This window comes from Sturnira hondurensis, unplaced genomic scaffold (genome assembly GCF_014824575.4).
Source record: "Sturnira hondurensis isolate 20B ecotype Veracruz unplaced genomic scaffold, ASM1482457v3 Scaffold0000982, whole genome shotgun sequence".
NCBI lineage: Eukaryota > Metazoa > Chordata > Mammalia > Chiroptera > Phyllostomidae > Sturnira > Sturnira hondurensis.
This window is the reverse complement of record NW_028073613.1, coordinates 62,973-81,532: the sequence shown is the minus strand read 5'-3', so window position 1 is coordinate 81,532 and position 18,560 is coordinate 62,973. Positions and strand designations below refer to the sequence as shown.

At 40.6% G+C, this 18,560-nt stretch overlaps 1 protein-coding gene across 2 annotated transcripts in view; it reads right to left on the bottom strand.

Moving 5' to 3' along the window:
- PHKA1 (phosphorylase kinase regulatory subunit alpha 1) overlaps nucleotides 1-18,560 on the bottom strand; it is a 174,126-nt gene that overhangs the window by 137,652 nt on the left and 17,914 nt on the right. For both annotated transcript variants that reach the window (XM_037057663.1, XM_037057673.1), the window contains exons 7-8: nucleotides 15,363-15,461; nucleotides 14,269-14,415 (exon numbers count right to left, since the gene is read on the bottom strand). In XM_037057663.1, the coding sequence (XP_036913558.1) occupies nucleotides 14,269-14,415; nucleotides 15,363-15,461 (246 nt within the window). The remainder of the gene's footprint in view (nucleotides 1-14,268; nucleotides 14,416-15,362; nucleotides 15,462-18,560) is intronic.

Genomic DNA, 18,560 nt, shown 5'->3' with positions numbered 1-18,560 from the left:
AGAGTTTGTTGGAGACACCCACCTTGTTGGGAACTGCCCTGCCTGGTTTCAGGAGCTGAAACCGACCATTGCTAAGGCTGAGTGAGCGACCTTCGGACCATAAGCCATTAAGGAGACAAAGCTTATCCCCCTGTCAGAAGTGCAGCTTGTGCTCCTTTTCCCATAACTGGCCTCCGATGCTTGACCAGTTAGCCAATGACGGTAAGATTCCCCAAGGGAGAAATCACTTAAGCCAGGCATGATCATGTAGAGACCCTAGGGAAGGACTTGGGGGGTTATGGAGAAAGGGGGTGATGGACTCTCACCCCCCGGCTTTGATGAAGCCTGAGTCCTCAGTCTGTTTGTGAGAAGTCTCCGAGAATTCCTTGGTTATCCGCCTCCTCTGCCTGACTTAAGCCTGAAACAATGACAGAGGGTGGTGCAAGCCTTGTGCTGGAAATGGTGGGCTCCCTGGGTAACTAGGCTTGAGAAGGAATATGTGAAACCCTGTGAGACCTGCTTTGTTTAAGAATGCTTTTAGTTAGATGATAAGGGCCTGAGCAGAAAAAGAGTTTATGTTCCCAAAGTTCTATAGCCTTTCAGCTGACAGGCCCTGATTTAGAAGAAGCCCTAATGGTTCTTTGTATACTATCTACCGTTTACTGGTTGACAATGATTAATAAGCTGTACCTGAACTCCTGTACAAAAATCCCAATAAAAGCCTGACTAGGCAAGGGTCAGCACGCTCTCTCTCCCCTGGTGAGAGAGTTGCCCGGCCACTGCAGCGCTCCCTCTCCATTTGAGAAAGTTGCCCAGACACTTCAAGACACTCTCCCCTTGAGAGGGTGGCAAGGCCATTCTGAGGCTCTCCCCCCTTGAGGGAGTAGCCTTGCCAGCCCTTTTCCTCCACAGAACTCAGTAGTCTGTGTGAATTTGTTTCATGACTCATCCATGACGCTATGGGTACTGCTTGTGAGTGCACATGTTACCACAGAGTCCTAGAATGTAAACAAGCCCACCCACATGGAAATCAGCACCAGAGGGCCCAATCTGCATGGAGGAAGTGACTGAAATCCGGCAGAGAACAGAGCAAACGCCACTGTTCCCTCTTGGACCCCTGCCCCACATACTGTGTCACAACCTAGCAAATTGGATTGCCCCACCCTGGTGAACACCTAAGACTCCACCCCTCATACGTTAACAGGCACATCAAGAAAAAAAAATGGACCAAATGAAAGAATAGATCAAAGCTCCAGAACAAATACAACTAAGCAATGAAGAGATAGCCAACCTATCAGATGCACAATTCAAAGCACTGGTAATTAGGGTACTCCCAGAATTGGTTGAATTTGGTTGCAAGTTAGATGGAAAAATGAAGGCTATGCTAAATGAATAAAGGAAAATGCACAGGGAACCAATAGTGATGGGAAGAAAACTGGGACTCACATCAATGGAGTGGACCAGAAGGAAGAAAGAAACAATCAAACAGAAAAGAATGAAGAAACAAGAATTTTTAAAAAGTGAGGAGAGGCTTAGGAACCTCCAGGACATCTTTAAATGTTCCAACATCCGAATTATAGGGTACCAGAAGGGGAAGAGGAAGAGCAATAAGTGGAAAATTATTTGAACAAATAATAAAGCAGAACTTCCCCAATCTGACAAAGGAAATAGACTTCCAGGAAGTCCAGGAAGCTCAGAGAGTCCCAAACAAGTTGGACCCAAGGAGGAACACACCAAGGCACATTATAATTATATTACCCAAGATTAAAATGAAGGAGAGAATCCTAGAAGCAGCAAGAGATAAGGAGGCCATTTCCTACAAAGGAGTTCCCATCAGACTGTCAGCTGATTTCTCAAAAGAGACCTGATAGGCAAGAAGGGGCTGGAAAGAACTATTGCAGGTCATGAAAGGCAAGGATCTACATCCAGGATTGCTCTATCCAGCAAAGCTTTCATTTAGAATGGAAGGGCAGATAAAGTGCTTCCCAGATAAGGTCAAGTTCAAGGAGTTCATCATCACCAAGCCCTTATTATATGAAATGTTAAAGGGACTTATCTAAGAAAAAGAAGATTAAAAAGTACAGTAAAATGAAAGCAAACTCACAATTATTAACAACCACACCTAAAACAAAACCAAAAACAAACTAAGCAAACAACTAGAACAGGAACCGAACCACAGAAATGGAGATCACATGGAGGGTTAAGAACAGGGGAGTGGGAGGAGCAGGGAGGGGGGGAAATATGGAGAGAATAAGTAGCATAGATGGTAGGTAGAAAATAGACAGAGGGCGGGTAACAATAGTATGGGAAATGTAGAAGCTAAAGAACGTATAAATGTGACACATGGACATAAACTAAAGGGAGGAACGTGGGTGGTGGAGGATGTGCAGGGTGGAGGGAAGTGAAGGGGGAAAATGGACAACTGTAATAGCATAATCAATAAACCCTATTTTTTAAAAAAAATAAAAATAAAAAAGATAATCTTAAAAATAATTTTAAAAACGAGATGAAAGAAAAGAGTGAGAGAGAGAGGAACACAGGTACAAAGGGATAATAGCAGTGAATAAGTACCTATCAATGATAACCTTAAATGTAAATGGGTTGAATGCTCCAATGAAAAGACACAGGGTAGCTGAATGGATAAGAAAATATGACTTGTACATATTTTTCCCACAAGAGACCCATGTCGGAACATAAGACCTACATAGACTGAAAGTGAAGGGTTGTAAAAGAGCATTCCAAGCAAATGAACGGGGGGAAAATAGGGTAGCAACAGTTATATCAGACAAAATACACTTCAAAACAAAGGCCACCAAAAGAGACACAGAAGGACACTTTATAACACTCAAGGGAAGAATCCATAAAGAAGACATAAAAATTGTAAACATGTATGCGCCCAACATAGGGGCACCCAAATACATAAGGAAAAGCTTGGAGGACTTCAAGAAAGATATGGACAATGTCACACTTATACTAGGGGATTTTTAACACCCCGTTGTCTACAATGGATAGGTTTTCCAAACAGAATCAACAAGGATATTGTGGCACTGAATGATGCACTAGGTCAAATGGAATTAATTGATATATACAGAACCTTTCATCCCAAAGAAGCAAAATACACATCCTTTTCAAATACACATGAAACACATTCAAAGATAGACTACATGATAGGGCACAAAACAAGCATCAACAAATTCAAGAAAATTGAAATCATATCAAGCATCTTCCCCAACAACAAGGGCTTGAATCTGAAAACAAATCTCGAGGAAAAAACATTCAAGAACATTCAAATTCATGGAGACTGAATAGCCTGCTATTAAACAATGAATGGGTTAATAATGTGACCATGGAAAAAGTAAAAAAAAACTTTCTGGAAACAAATAAAAATGAGCAATAACAGCCCAAAATCTATGGAACACAGCAAAGGCAGTCCTGAGAGGGAAGTTCGAGCAATACAGGCCTACCTGTAAAGAAGACAGAAACATTCCAAATAAACAACCTAACCATCTATTCTACAAGAAGTAGAGGAACAAAAACAAACAAAGTCCAGAGAGAGTAGAAGGAAGTAAATAATCAAGATCAGACCAGAACTAAATGAAACAGAACAGGGCTATCAAACTCATTTTCACTGGGGGCCACATCAGCCTCACCATTGCCTTCAAAAAGTCAAAATAATTTTAGGACTGTATCAATGTAACTACTCCTTAACTGTTAAGGACTTGAAATTACATTTGGCCCTGGGAAGGCAACTGCCAACACTCATGTGGACCCCAATGAAAATGAGTTGGACACCTCTGACATAGAGACTAAAAGAACAATTCAAATCCAGGAGCTGGTTCTTTCAAAAGGTAAACAAAATCGACAAGTCTTTAACCAGACTCACCAAGAAAAAAAAGGAGAGAAGACTCAAATAAATAAAAGCAGAAATGAAAGAGAAGAAATGACTACTGATACCACAGAAATACAAAGGACTGTAAGAAATTACTACAAACAACTATATGCCAAGAAATTTGAAAAGTGGGGCGAAATGGGCAAATTTCTAGAAACATATAATCTTCCAAAACTGAATCAAAGAAGAAGCAGAGAGCATGAACATACTGATAACAGCTAGTGAAACTGAAGCAGCAATCAAAGAACTCCCGGCACAGAAAAGCCCTGTACCAGATGGTTTTGTAGGAGAATTTTACAAAACCTTTATGGAAGAGCTAGCCCCTATTCTTCCCAAGCTATTCTAAAAAATCCAAGAAGGGAGACACCCAAACCCTTTTTCTGAGGTCAGCATCATCCTAATCCCCAGTTCAAATATTAATTGTGTCTATGGTCAATCAATATTTGACAAATGTGGCAGGAACATAAAATGGAGTAAAAATACCCTCTTCAACAAATGCTGTTGGGAGATCTGGACAACCACATGCAGAAGAAAGAAACTCCACCGCCAACTTACACCATACACAAAAATAAACTCAAGATGAATAAAAGACTTGAATGTAGGTCACAACACCATAAAAGTCCTAAAGGAGAACACAGGCAGAAAATTTCAGATACTCCACACAGCAATATTTTTACCAATATGTCTCTTAGAGCAAGGGACGTAAAGGAAAGAATAAACAAATGGGACTACATAAAGCTAAACAGCTTCTGCATGCCTTAAAAAACCATCAGCAAATTGAAAAAGGAACCAACTGTATGGGAAAACATATTTGCAAATGATACCTCAGGCAAGGGTTTCATGTCCAAAATAAAGAACTCACATGACTGCACTTCAGGAAGGCAAACAATCCAATTCAAAAATGGGAAAAGGACTTCAACAGATACTTCTCCAAGAAGGAAAGACAGAGGGCCCAGAGACACAGGAAAGGATGCTCAGTATTTCTAGACATCAAAGAGATGCAAAGTAAAACCACAATGAGATACCACTTCACACCAGTCAGAATGGCCATCATAAACAAATCAACAAACAACAAGTGCCAGCCAGGCTATGGAGAAAAGGGAACCCTAGTACACTGTTGGTAGGAATGCAGACTGGGGTAGCCCCTGTGGAAAACTGTATGGAATTTGCTCAGAAATCTAAAAATGGAACTGCCTTTTGGTCCAATCATCCCACTGCTGGGATTATACCCTGAGAACCCCAAAACACCAATTCAAAAGAACCTATGCACCCCAATGTTCATAGCAGCATTATTTACAATAGCCAAGTGCTGGAAGCAGCCTAAGTGCCCATCAGTAAATGAGTGGATCAAAAAACTGGTACATTTACACAATGGAATAGTACTCAACAGAAAGAAAGAAGGCACTCCTACCTTTTGCGACAGCATAGATACAAGTAGAGAGTACAGTGCTAAGTGAAATAAGCCAAGCGGTGAAAGACAAATAGCATATGATCTCACTTTAATGAAACCTCATCAACAAAACAAGGAAACGAGCAAAATAGAACTGGACACATGGAAATAAAGAACAAATTGACAGTGACCTGAGGTGGGGGGGATAAAGAAGGAAAGCAGAGGGAAGGTCCCATCAAGAAACTTATGTAAAAGACCAATGTACAAGGAAGACGAGGGTTGGGAGGGTGAGGATTGAATGTGGGATAGTTGGGGTGGGCAGGGCAGGGGAGAGTAATACGGGGGGGGGGAAATAGGGACAATTGTAATTGAACAACAATAAAAAATAGTATAAAGGAGATTGGAAAGATGGCGACAGAGTAGGATGGAGCGCATTCCACTTGCCCCTACACATGGGAGAAAAACCTGGCCAATCTACGGAGAAACAGAGCAAACAGCCAACAGTACCCCAGCATATATGAAAATAAGAGAACAGAAATTATAGCGGACACTGAAAAACCAGATGGTAAAGAGACAGCTGCAGGACAATAAGGTCCCAGGGACCAGAGTGGAGACAGGGGTGGCGGCAGCTATGGCCTAAGCCCAGTGCCAGGTCAACCATGGACCCTTTGGGAGCTGTGGGCCTGCCGCAGGGTTCTTGGGAGAGAGCTAGGTCATCTGCTCCCTCCCTCCCTGGCCAGCAGGGTTTCAGCAAAACCGGGAGAGCCCTGGTTGCTTGAAGTTGCAGAGAGGGGAATAAAGACAAAGAGGCAAACACACAAAGGCTGGGATCACCCTCGGAGTCTGTGGTCACTGGCTTGGGAGAGTTGAGAGCCCCACAGTGAGGAGCGCTGACCCGGATAGTCACTTGTCTGGCTGAAGAATTGGGCTGTACTGAGAGGCAGGCTTGAGTAGGAGGAATTTCTGAAAAGGTAAAACTGGGGGATTCTCCTATGACAGCCGCTTTGCCTACTCCCCACCCAGCCAGGCAAAAGGCCCTGCATTCCCCCTTAGCACTGGGAAGGATTCCTGACAAAGCCCGCGGGACCCAGGCAACCTGGCAGAGCACACCCGCACCCCAGCCCATCGTGATGGCCCCCTGGGAAAGAGTGCTTTGAATAAGACCTGGATCCCCTGGGTGGAGCGCTGGGGAGGGGTTCCAGACTAGCTCTTGGGAGAGTGCTCACAAGACTGGCTGAGTACACATCAGGAAGGGAGAAAGGCCACACCAATAGACCCTCAGCTTGCTGCAGCCAGTGAGACCAGAAAAACAAGTTTGGCCAGTTTGAAACCAACAAGACCGCTTTTTTTTCTAGTAATCTTTTATTTTTTTAATTTTATTATTGTTTTAGCTTTCAATACCTTTTTCCTCTCTTTCCTTCTTCCTTGTTTTATTCCTTCTTCCTTTCTTTCCAAACTTATCTCTCCTTCCTCCCTTCTCCTGCTTTTTTTTAACCCACAAGTGAGACAAAAAACTTGGAACTGCGAAAAGACCAAAGTTGGACCCAAACAGGGGGCATCCCAACAGTACAGACAGAGAGACAAATTTCACTTTCCTATAGCAGAAAAATTACAAGTTACTGCATATTTGTATTGTTCTTTTTTCATTATTCTTACATCTTTTATTTTAATACTGTCTTTGTATTCCTCGTCTTTCTGTATGGTCTTCTTTGCCTTGGCTGGTTATATTGTTTCATTTGACAGGTTTCCCCTGTTCTCTCTTCTACAGTTTATTGCTAATTTACTATCCTTCACATCACCTGTGTTCCTTTAGCACACTACTCAGAGTTCTATACCACCATTCATGTTATCCAGATCACATAGATTCTGTCATATGATTGTTGTTCCACCATTATTGACAGTAAAAGCTGTTCCATACAATTGTAAATACTTCACAACACCCCTCCCGGATCTTAGCCCACTTCAGTTTCATGAACTCTATTACTGTAGTGGTGAACTCTATTCTCTCACACACTACACCTATTTATTATCATTTACTCTAACCTTACCTCAGAATCTGACCTCCCACAACCTCACTGCTTTCTAGATCCAACTCACAAGCCTTATCTCCCCATCAAGAGTCTTACCTTCTGTCCATCCTTTCTTAAAAGTGGCTAGTTGGGTTAAAGAATATGGTTAACACTACATGGCCAAAAGATCTTCTATATCTTTTCTACCGGCCATGACTGCAAATATCATAGAATATTCTCCTGCTGTCATAAACCATTTTGCCTTCCCCTCCAACTGATCACACATAAAAAAGAGTAGGTGGAAGCAGTGAACACCAGGATACCCACTGGAAAAGGAAACCCCAAAACAAAGAAACCACCAACAGACAACAACAGAAGACAGTGAAGGAGGGAGTGGAAACCACACAAACCTCAAGCCAAGACTTATCTGGAAATACAACTAAACAGTGGAGAAACTACCCAGGGCAAACAACTGAACAAGAGCAAAAGAGAATCCTCAAAACCCTGTACACACAGAAGAACTAGCTTCAACACAGCCTGCCGTCACCAGCACAACAAATTAAAATGGGTAGTGGACAGAGGGACCATCAGTTCACCAGCTGGTGGGAAGGGCCCACAAAAGAAAGACCCCAAAACCCAAAGACAAACACAGAGCCAATTTAAAAAACAGCCCAAGACCAGTGAGCTTGGAAGATCAAGGAGACTACACCAGTGAATCTCACAGGTATTATACCACAGAAGTTCACACCATAAACCCAAGAAGCCAGAACGCATCCATTTAAGAGCTGAAGCTAACAAGAAGAATCTCACAAACAATGGGAAAACAAAGAAACAATTCCCAAATGAAAGGAAAGGAGGAAGCCTCAGAAAGAATGCTAGATGAAACAGAGGGAAGTCGGCTGTCAGATATTGAATTCAAAGCACCAGTCATCAGGAAGTTCAGAGAGCTCACAATGAGCTACCAGAAACTACAGGGGAACCACAATGAACTCACTGCAAACTATATCAACATGAAGAAGAGAATAGAAACTATCAGCAAGGGCCAAGAGGAAATGAAGAATACAATTTCTGAACTGAAAAACACAGTGGAAGGAATCATAAGCATGATCGATGGAGCAGAAGATTGGAAAAAACACCCAGTGAGAGCAAGAAAAGGAAAAGAAACTCAGAAAGAATGAAGAGGCATTAAGAGAAATGGAAGACAATATGAAACGTAATAATATCCGAATAATAGGGATACCAGAAAGAGAAGAAGAACAACAAGGGATAGAAAACCTACTTGAAAAAGTAATGAGGGAAAACTTCCCTAATTTCATGAGAAAAAAGTCACACAAATCCAGGAAAGACAGAGAGTCCCAATCGAGAGGAAACCAAAGAGGCCCACTTCAAGACACATCATCATTAAAATGGCAAAATTCCAAGACAAACAGAGAACCTTAAAGGCAGCAAGGAAGAAAAAGGAAGTAACATACAAAGGAGCCCCAATAAGGTTAGCTACTGACTTCTCAATGGAAACACTCCAAGCAAGAAGAGAATGGCAAGAAAGATTTCAAGTCATGAGAACCAGAGGCCTACAACCAAGGCTACTTTACCCAGCAAGCCTCTCAATCAAGATAGAAGGCCAAATAAAGAGCTTCCAAGACAAAAGAAGTCTAAAAGAATACACCTCCACCAAACCGGCTCTGCAAGAGATGCTAAAAGGACTGCTTTAAGGAAAGGAAGAAAAAGAGAGAGACAGAGAGGAACACAGGTACAAAAATGGCCATAAATAAGTACCTATTAATAATAATCTTAAATGTAAATGGACTAAATGCTCCAATTAAAAGACATAGAATAGCTGAATGGATAAGAAAACATGACACACACATATGCTGCCTACAAGAGACCCCCCTCAAGACAAAAGAACATCACAGAGTAAAAGTGAAGGGCTGGAAAGAAACTTTCCAAGCAAACGGCCAAGAAAATAAAAGCCAGGGTAGCAATACTCATATCACACAAAATAGTCTCCAAAAAAAGGGCCATAAAAAGAGACCCAGAAGGTCACTTCATAATACTCAAGGGAAGAATGCACCAAGAAGACATAAACATTGTAAATATATATGCACCCAATATAGGAGCACTCAAATATATAAAGAAAATCTTAGAGGACTTCAAGAAAGATATTGACAGCAACACAATTATACTTGGGGATTTTAACACCCCACTCTCAAAAATGGACAGATCTTCCAAACAAAATATCAACAAAGATACTGTGGCATTGAACAACACCCTGGATGAAATGGACTTAACTGATATATATATATATAGAACCCTTCATTTCAAAGAAACTAAATACACATTCTTTTCAAATGCGCATGGAACAGTTTCAAAGACAGGACACAAAACAAGCCTCAACAAATTTAAGAAAATTGAAATCATCCCAAGCATTTTCTCCAACCACGAGGGAAACCAACCAGAAGGGAACTGGAAACTGGAAACAAATCCCAAGGGCAAAGACCCAAAACACTCAAAATCATGGAGATTGAATAGTATGCTATTAAACAATGAATGGGTCAAGAATGAAATTTAGAAAGAGATCAAAAAGTTTCGGGAAACAGCCCTGGCTGGTGTAGCTCAGTCGACTGAGCGTGGGCCTGCGAACCAAAGGACGGCGGTTCGATTCCCAGTCAGGGCACATGCCTGGGTTGCGGGCCACTTCCCAGCAAGGGACACACGAGAAGCAACCATACATTCGTATTTCTCTCCCTCTCTCCTTCCCTTCCTCTCTAAAGATAAACAAATAAAACCTTAAAAAAAGTTTCGGGAAACAAATGAAAATGAGCTCACAACAAACCAAAACTTATGGGACACAGCGAAGGCAGTCCTGAGAGGGAAGTTCATAGCAATACAAGCCTACCTAAAGAAGATAGAAACATTTCAAACAAACAACCTAACTCTACACCTACAAGAACTTGAGGGACAACAACAAAGATAGCCCAGAGCAAGTAGAAGGAAGGAAATAACCAAGATCAGAGCAGAATTAAATCACACAGGGACTAAAAGCACAAATCTAAGGACCAAGGAATCCAGGAGCTGTTTTTTTTAAAAAAGACAAACAAAATCAACAAGCTTTTAAGCAGGCTCATCAAGAAAAGAAGAGAGAGGACCCAAATAAACACAATCAGAAATGAAAGAGAAGACATTACAACTGACACCACAGAGATACAAAGCATTGTAAGAAAGTACCATGAAGAACTTTATGCCAGGATATTTGAAAACCTAGGTGAAATGGGCAAATTTCTAGAAAAATATAATCTTTCAAAACTCAATGAAGAACAAGCAGAAAGCCTGAACAGGCCAATAACAGCAGATGAAATTGAAGCAGTGATCAAAAAACTCCCGACACACAAAAGCCCTGGACCAGATGTTTTCACAGGAGAATTCTACAAGACATTTAAGAAAGAGCTAACCCCCTATCCTTCACAGACTATTCCAAAAAATCCAAAATAATGGAAGACTCCCAAACTCTTTTTATGAAGCCAGCATCATCCTAATCCCCAAACCAGATAAAGATACAACAAAGAAAGAAAATTTCAGGCTAATATCGCTGATGAACATAGATGCTAAAATCCTCAACAAAATATTGCCAAACTGTATCCAACAATACTTTAAAAAGATCATACACCACGACCAAGTGGGATTCATCCCAGGGATGCAAGGATGGTTCAATATTCACAAATCAGTAAATGTAATACATCACATAAACAAAAGCAAAGACAAAAATCACATGATCGTATCAATAGATGTGGAAATAGCTTTTGATAAGGTACAACGCCCATTTATGATACAAACACTCAGCAAAGTGGGAATAGAGGGAGCATTCCTCAATATAATAAAGGCCATATATGACAGACCTAAAGCCAACATCATACTCAAGGAGCAAAAACTAAAAATCTTTTCCACTAAGGTCAAGGTTGTCCACTTTCCACAAGGTTGGAAACTTTCCACAAGGTTGTCCACTTTCCACAAGGTTGTCCACTTTCACTACTTCTATTCAATAGAGTATTGGAAGTTTTAGCCACAGGGATCAGACAAGAAAAGGAAATAAAAGGCATCCAAATCAGAAAGGAAGAAACAAAACTGTCACTCTTTGCAGATGACATGATACTGTACATGGAAAATCCTATAGACTCTACCCCAAAACTGCTCAACCTAATGAATGAATTTGGCAAAACAGCAGGATACAAAGTCAATCATCAGAAATCAAAGGTATTTTTGTACACTAACAATGAAACAGCAGAAGCAGAAATCAAGAAAAAAATGCCATTCCATATAGCAAAAAGAAAAAATCAAATACAAGGAATAAACCTAACCAAGGATGTGAAAGACCTCTATGCAGAAAACTAAACAACACTGAAGTAAGAAATCAAGGAAGACACAAACAAATGGAAACGTATACTGTGTTCATGGATTGGCATAATTAAAATCATCAAAATGTCCATACTACCCAAAGCAATTTTCAGATTCAATGCAATACCTATTAGAGTACCAATGACGTACTTCACAGACATAGAACAAACACTTCAAAAATGTATATGGAACCATAAAAGACCCAGAATAGCAGCTGCAATTTTCATAAAGAAGGACAAAGTAGGAGGGATCACAATACCTGATATCAAACTGTATTACAAGGCCACTGTAATCAAAACAGCCGGGTACTGGCACAAAAACAGGCAGTTAGACCAATGGAACAGAACAGAGCGCCCAGAAAGAAATCCAAGTCTCTATGGTCAATTAATATTCCACAAAAGGGGCAGCAACATAAAATGGAGTAAGAATACCCTCTTCAACAAATGGTGTTGGGAGAACTGGACAGCTACATGCAAAAAAATTAAACTTGAGCAACTTACAACATACACCAAAGGTGGATAAAAGTCTTTAATATAAGCCATGACACCATTAAAGTCCTATAGGAGAACACTGGCAGGAAAATCTCAGATATTTCACGCAGCAACATTTTTACTGATAGGTTCCCTAGAGCAAGGGACATAAAGGAAAGAATTAACAAATGGAATCTCATCAAAATTAAAAGCTTCTGCATGGCTAAAGAAGAAAGTATTAAAATAAAAAGAGAACCAACTGTATGGGAAATCATATTTGCCAGTCATACTTCAGACAAGGGTTTAATCTACAAAATATACAAAAAACTTACATGACTCCACTCTAAGAAGAGAAGCAACCCAATTAAAAAATGGGCAAAGGACTTGGACAGACCTTTCTCCAAGGAGGACATACAAAGGATCCAGAGACACATGAAAAGATGCTCAATATTGCTAGCTGTCAGAGAGATGCAAATGAAAACCACAACGAGATAGATACCACTTTAAAATGGTCAGAATGGCCATCATAAACAAAGCAACAAACAACAAGCGTTGGAGAGGTTGTAGAGAAAAGAGAACCCTAGTTCACTGTTGGTGGGATTGCAGACTGGTGCAACCACTGTGGAAAACAGTATGGAATTTTCTCTGAAAACTAAAAATGAATCTGCCTTTTGACCCAGCAATTCCACTGCTAGGATTATATCCTATGAGCCCTGAAATGCCAATCCAAATGAACCCATGCACCCCAATGTTCATAGCAGCACAATTTACAATAGCCAGTTGCTGGAAGCAACCTAGGTGCCCATCAGTAAATGAATGGATAAAAAAACTGTGGTACATTTACACAATGGAATTCTATGCAGCAGAAAGAAAGAAGGAGCTCCTACCCTTTGCAACATCATGGATGGAACTGGAAAGCATTATGCGGAGTGAAATAAGCCAGGCAGTGAAAGACGAATATCATATGATCTCACCTTTAACAGGAAGCTAAACAACAAAACAAACAAGCAAGCAAAATATGACCAAAGACACTGAAATAGAGATCAGGCTGACAGGGACCAGAGGGGAGAGGGGAGGGATTTTCAGGGGAAAAGGGGAAGTGTTTATAGGAATTAGTATAAAGAACACATGGACAAAAAGTAAGGGGTTGGAAATGGGAGGGAAGTTGGGAGCACTGGGCGGGGTGGCCTAGGATGGGAGTAAAAGACAGAAAACTATACTTGAACAACAATTAAATGAATAAATTTTTAAAATTGTAAAAAAAATTTCAATGTGGAAAAGTGAAAAAAATCTAATAATTCAAACAACCCTAACACCAGCCCAGCAGCAGAAAATGATTTCAGCAATGTGATTTCAAGGCAGAGCTAAGTTACAGGCTCTTCCCTAAAACACTGTCCCTAATATTTTCCTCTCCATGGCTTTCCACCATTAGAACAAACCTGTGACAGCCCAATTAGTAATCTCTGTGTTCTTGCTCACACATCTTATAAGATTATAAGACACCCCAGCCTTGAGAAAAAAGAAATTATATTTTTTAAATTTTTGAGATAGTTTGAGAGTTACAGAAGAGTTACAAGAACAGTGCAGAGAGTTTCCGTATACCCTTCTACCAGTTTCCCCTTTTCTTAACCATGTTACAACACTAAAAAATCCACACTATTAACCAAAGTACAGAACTTAGTTGGATTTCACTAGTTTTTCACTAGTTTTTCACTAGTTGGCTTTTTTTCTGTTCTATTACCTGATTCAGGATCCCAATGCTTTTAGTTGTCATGCCTCCTTAGTCTTTTTCAACCTGTGACAGTTCCTCAGTCCTTCTTTGTTTAAAAGGCGTCACCTTGACACCTTCAAAGTGTGTGTGTCAGTTATTTTGTAAAATGTCTCTCAATTTGGTTTTGTCTAAGGTTTTCTCATGATTAGATTGAGGTTATGCAGTATTGGGAAGGGTGTCGCAGAGGTGCTGTGCACTTCTTGGTGCAATGTATCAGGAGTACATGATGTTAATATTCCTTATTACTGATGATATTAACCCTGTCATGTGGTTAAATCATTGACACAAGTCATAGTCAAGGCCCCAAAAGATAATAACTTTCCCTTAAAGTAAGAACCCTAATAGAGAAAGGAACGCTCATACAGACATACCTGAAGCTTGGTGATGATTTCTTGTTTTGTGACTTCCACCAACTGATTATCCTCTACTGCAAAGGCTGGGAAGGAAATAACTGAAAGTAGACTAGCATCAACCTCTTTGGATGTTGAAGCCCGAGGGAGTATTGAATTAAGAATAGACTAAGAGAAAGAAAATCAAAGGTGGCACATTAGTGAGTAACTCACAGTTATAAAACTAACTGCGATTTAGTTTCAGAAGATTTATGTAGAAGAGGATCATTGAGAAGAAAATCTAAACAGTATTCAATAGTGACAGCTTTAAAAACTAGCTAGTTCTGTAAGTTATCCCTTGCTTTGATCCTGCTCTCAATGCTTTCCAGTCCTGATTGTTAAGCAGATGCTAATGGATATACGATAGTCTTCACATCATTATCCCATCTACAATCCTGTTATTCGACAAGCACCTATTAAGCATAAAGATAAGGGAAAATGTAGTTGCTGAGAAATAGGAAATGGAAGGTTCAGCTCATATATCCCTTACATTTATCTTTTCCATAAGGAATTTTGTGTTTTTACAATTAGAAGATGAGTTCATATTCACTATAACATTATGGGTGTCTAATCAGGGTTTCAAGAAGAAAACTCATCTTGCCAATGAGAAGAACCTTAATCTTTTAATACACAGAGTAATCCTAAATAAAACTGAAGGTATGCATTTACCATTTAAACAATCTGAACTCCAAACATTTAAAACTGGGACAAGGGCATGTTTCAGAGCCACTATCAAGAACACTCAAAATCAATCATCCCTTCTTCTCCTTTTATTCCTAGAAAAGGAAATACGCAGGAGCAGGGTCCATAAACTTGATATGACAACACTGAAGAAGCCCGTATACTATAATGGGATCCCTTTATAACTTTGGGTAAAAAAACAAGACTATGATTTACGTTACTGCTAATGTTATATCAAGCTTATCTTAGTACAGGATGTTTGACAAGTCATTTTTGGCATATGGTAATAAATAAGATTATGTATTCTCAATCAGGTTTCTTTATTTTAAAGTCCTTACTAAGTCTGAATCTGGGTTAGAATAAAATTTTCTGTAATGTGGACCATTATTTCTTACCTGGCAGTGCTGTACTTCATCAGCAAGTACGTGAATAACTGATTGGGGCCCACCTTTCACACCAAACAGATTCAGTTCATCTAATGCTTCCAGGGCTGCCTGTGAGGAGCAAGGAAGGAATGGTTAATGTCAGCATTAAAAAGAGATATATTTCTGCCCTGGCTGGTGTAGCTCAGTGGATTGAGCGCGGGCCTGCGAACCACACGATGGTGGTTCGATTCCCAGTCGGGGCACATGCCTGGGTTGCAGGCCAGTTCCCGGCGGGGGACTCACGAGAGGCAACCATACACTGATGTTTCTCTCCTTCCCTTTCCCTCTAAAGATAAATAAAGAAAGAAATCTTTAAAAAAAGATATATATATTTCTATGCCCTGTATCTTAATATCATAGCAATGCACATAATGTCATTTTAAGTATGTCCAGCAGAAAACAAAATACAACTAACATTCTTTTTTAAAAAGATTTTGCTTATTAATTTTTCTAGATAGAGGAAAGGGGAAGGGGAAAGAGAGGGAGAGAAACATCAATGTGTGGTCACCTCTCACACACCCCTTACTGGGGACCTGGCCCACACACCACCCAGGCATGTGCCCTGACTGGGAATCAAACCAGAAACCCTTTGGTTCACAGGCCCATGTTCAATCCACTGAGCTACACCAGCCAGGGCTACAATTAACATTCTTTATTCCAAGAGGCCTTTGAGTTGTTTTTTCCCTCTCATATTGTCCCAGAGACAATTAAGATGGAGGCTGTGGCCATCTTTTCATGATAGAAATCCTCAACAGATTCAATATAGAAAGAACATACCTCAACATAATAAAGGCCACTTATGACAAACGCGGTTAACATTATACTCAACAGTGAAAGACTGAAAGCTTCTCCTCTAAGATCAGAAAGAAAAAATACTTTTAGTCAACATAGTGTTAGAATTCCTAGCCAGTGAAATCAGGGAAGACAAGGAATCCAAATTAGAATGAAAGTAAAATTGTCATTATTTACAGATGGTAGTATCTTACATGTAGAAAACCCTAAAGACTTAGCCAAAAAGCTAATCAACAAATACAGTAAAGTCGAAGGACTTAAAATCAGCATGCAGAAATCAGTGGTGTTTTTGTACACTAACAACAAAACATCTGAAAAAGACATTTTTAAAAGATCTATCCCATTCACAACAGCATCAAAATCAATAAAATTCTTAAGAGTAAATTTAACGAAGGAGATGAAAGGCCCTAAAATTTACATGAAACCACAAAGGACCTCAAACATCCAAAGCAATCATGGGAAAGAAGAACAAAGCTGGAAGCCTAACATGTCATAATTGTAAATTATATTACAAAAATATAGTAATTAAAATAGTATGGTATAGGCATTAAAATAGACACATAGCCCTGGCTGATGTAGCTCAAGAGATTGAGTGCAGGCCTGCGAAACAAAGGATTGCTGGCTCAGTTGCCAGTCAGGGCACATGCCTGGGTTGCGGGCCAGGTTTCCAGTAGGGGGCGCATGACAGGCAACCACACACTGATGTTTCTCTCCCCCTCTCCTTCCCTTCTCCTCTCTCTAAAAATAAATAAAATCTTAAAAAAAAAAACAGACACATAGACCAATGGAACAAAATAGAGAATCCAGAAATGGACCCTTGCATTTATGGTCAGTTCATATTTGACAAAGGAGTGAAAAAAACTCAGTGAGCGAAGGTTAGTATCTTCAACTAATCAATAAATCATGTTGGGAAAATTGGATAACCACATGCAAAGCAATGAAATTTGATACCTATCTTATACCACTAATAAAAATTAAAAAAGATTAAACATTAGATCTGATACTATAAAACTCCAAGAAGGTAACACAGGGAAGAAACTCCTTTATGTTAGTTTTTGCAATAATTTTTATAGATGAAACCAAAAGCATAAGCAACAAAAGCAAAACTCAACAATTGGGACTACAGCAAACTAAAAAGCTTCTGCATGGCAAAAGAAACAATAAACCTGACAGACAACCTACGGAATGGCAGAAAATATTGGCAACCGCATATCTGATAAGAGGTTAATATCCAAAACATATAAAAACTCAAGAAAAACAACAACAAAACAATTAAAAATGGGTGCAGGAATTCCAAGATGGCTGCAGAGTAGCTGGAAGCTCACTCTGCTGGATCCCAGACCCATACCGGTCTTGCAGCTAAATTGCAGAACAATCACCTTGAAAAACCAGACAAAGTGTAGCTGATCTAAAATGTAAGAAGCAGGAGCACTATGGAGGATAGGAAGAGACAAGGAGAGGGTGAAGCCCCACATGCAGGTGTGGTGACGATGGAGTCAGAGGGATACTGTACCAGAGGAGCTCTCTCTCCCTCTCCTCTCCAGAGGAGGGTGGGACCTCATCCCCATACAGGGATCCCAAATCCAGAGCAATAAGAGACAAGAAGGGGAGCCCATGCAGCATCAGAAGTGAGAAGCAGTGGGGATTAGATCCACCTGGGAGACCAGAGCCCCATGCCAGGGAAGAAGTGAGCCCATTGTTACAACTAGCTTGGGAAGTTTTCCCTGATCTGTGAATACTAGAGGAGTCACATGGCAATTGGAGGATGGAGAAAGGGTGTTCTTGGTACACAGAACAGTGAATTTGAAGGGCCCTCTGTTCTCTAGAAGGACTTTGGGCAGATCGCTGGTCAGAGTCTGGATGGTGAGGCTTGAGGGAGAGGACCACTCTAACCCACATTAGGTGGTGACCCTCCCCATCAATCTACCGAGTCACTCGGTCTGCCTCAAGGCAAAGGGGAACTATGCTGGGCTAAAATTTTGGCTACAGCTTGCTCGGTTAGATGACGCAGAAGAGTGAAACATTTGGCCTGTTTAAAGCCCAGGTGGCACTGGGAGATTTGGCCCTGCCCTGCTGTTGCCACTGCATGCACAGAAATTTGAGTGCCAAGCGGTACTGATTTTTTTGTGTGTGATCCCCAGCTGGACTTCTGCCCAGGAGTCAGATGGGCATAGTCTGGGCTCTGCAGCTACAATATGGGAAATCAGAGTCAAGCTCCCCAGCAAGTTCAGCCTGCACTGCCCTGGAAAGAAGAGGAAGTGCCCGCCTACCCTTCCTACAGAGTGTGAGCACCACCATAGGAGCTGAAACACCCCTGCTAGGTCCTGGTTACCCTGCCCTGAGAGCATTTCTGCGAAAGAAGGGAGAGCATCTCAG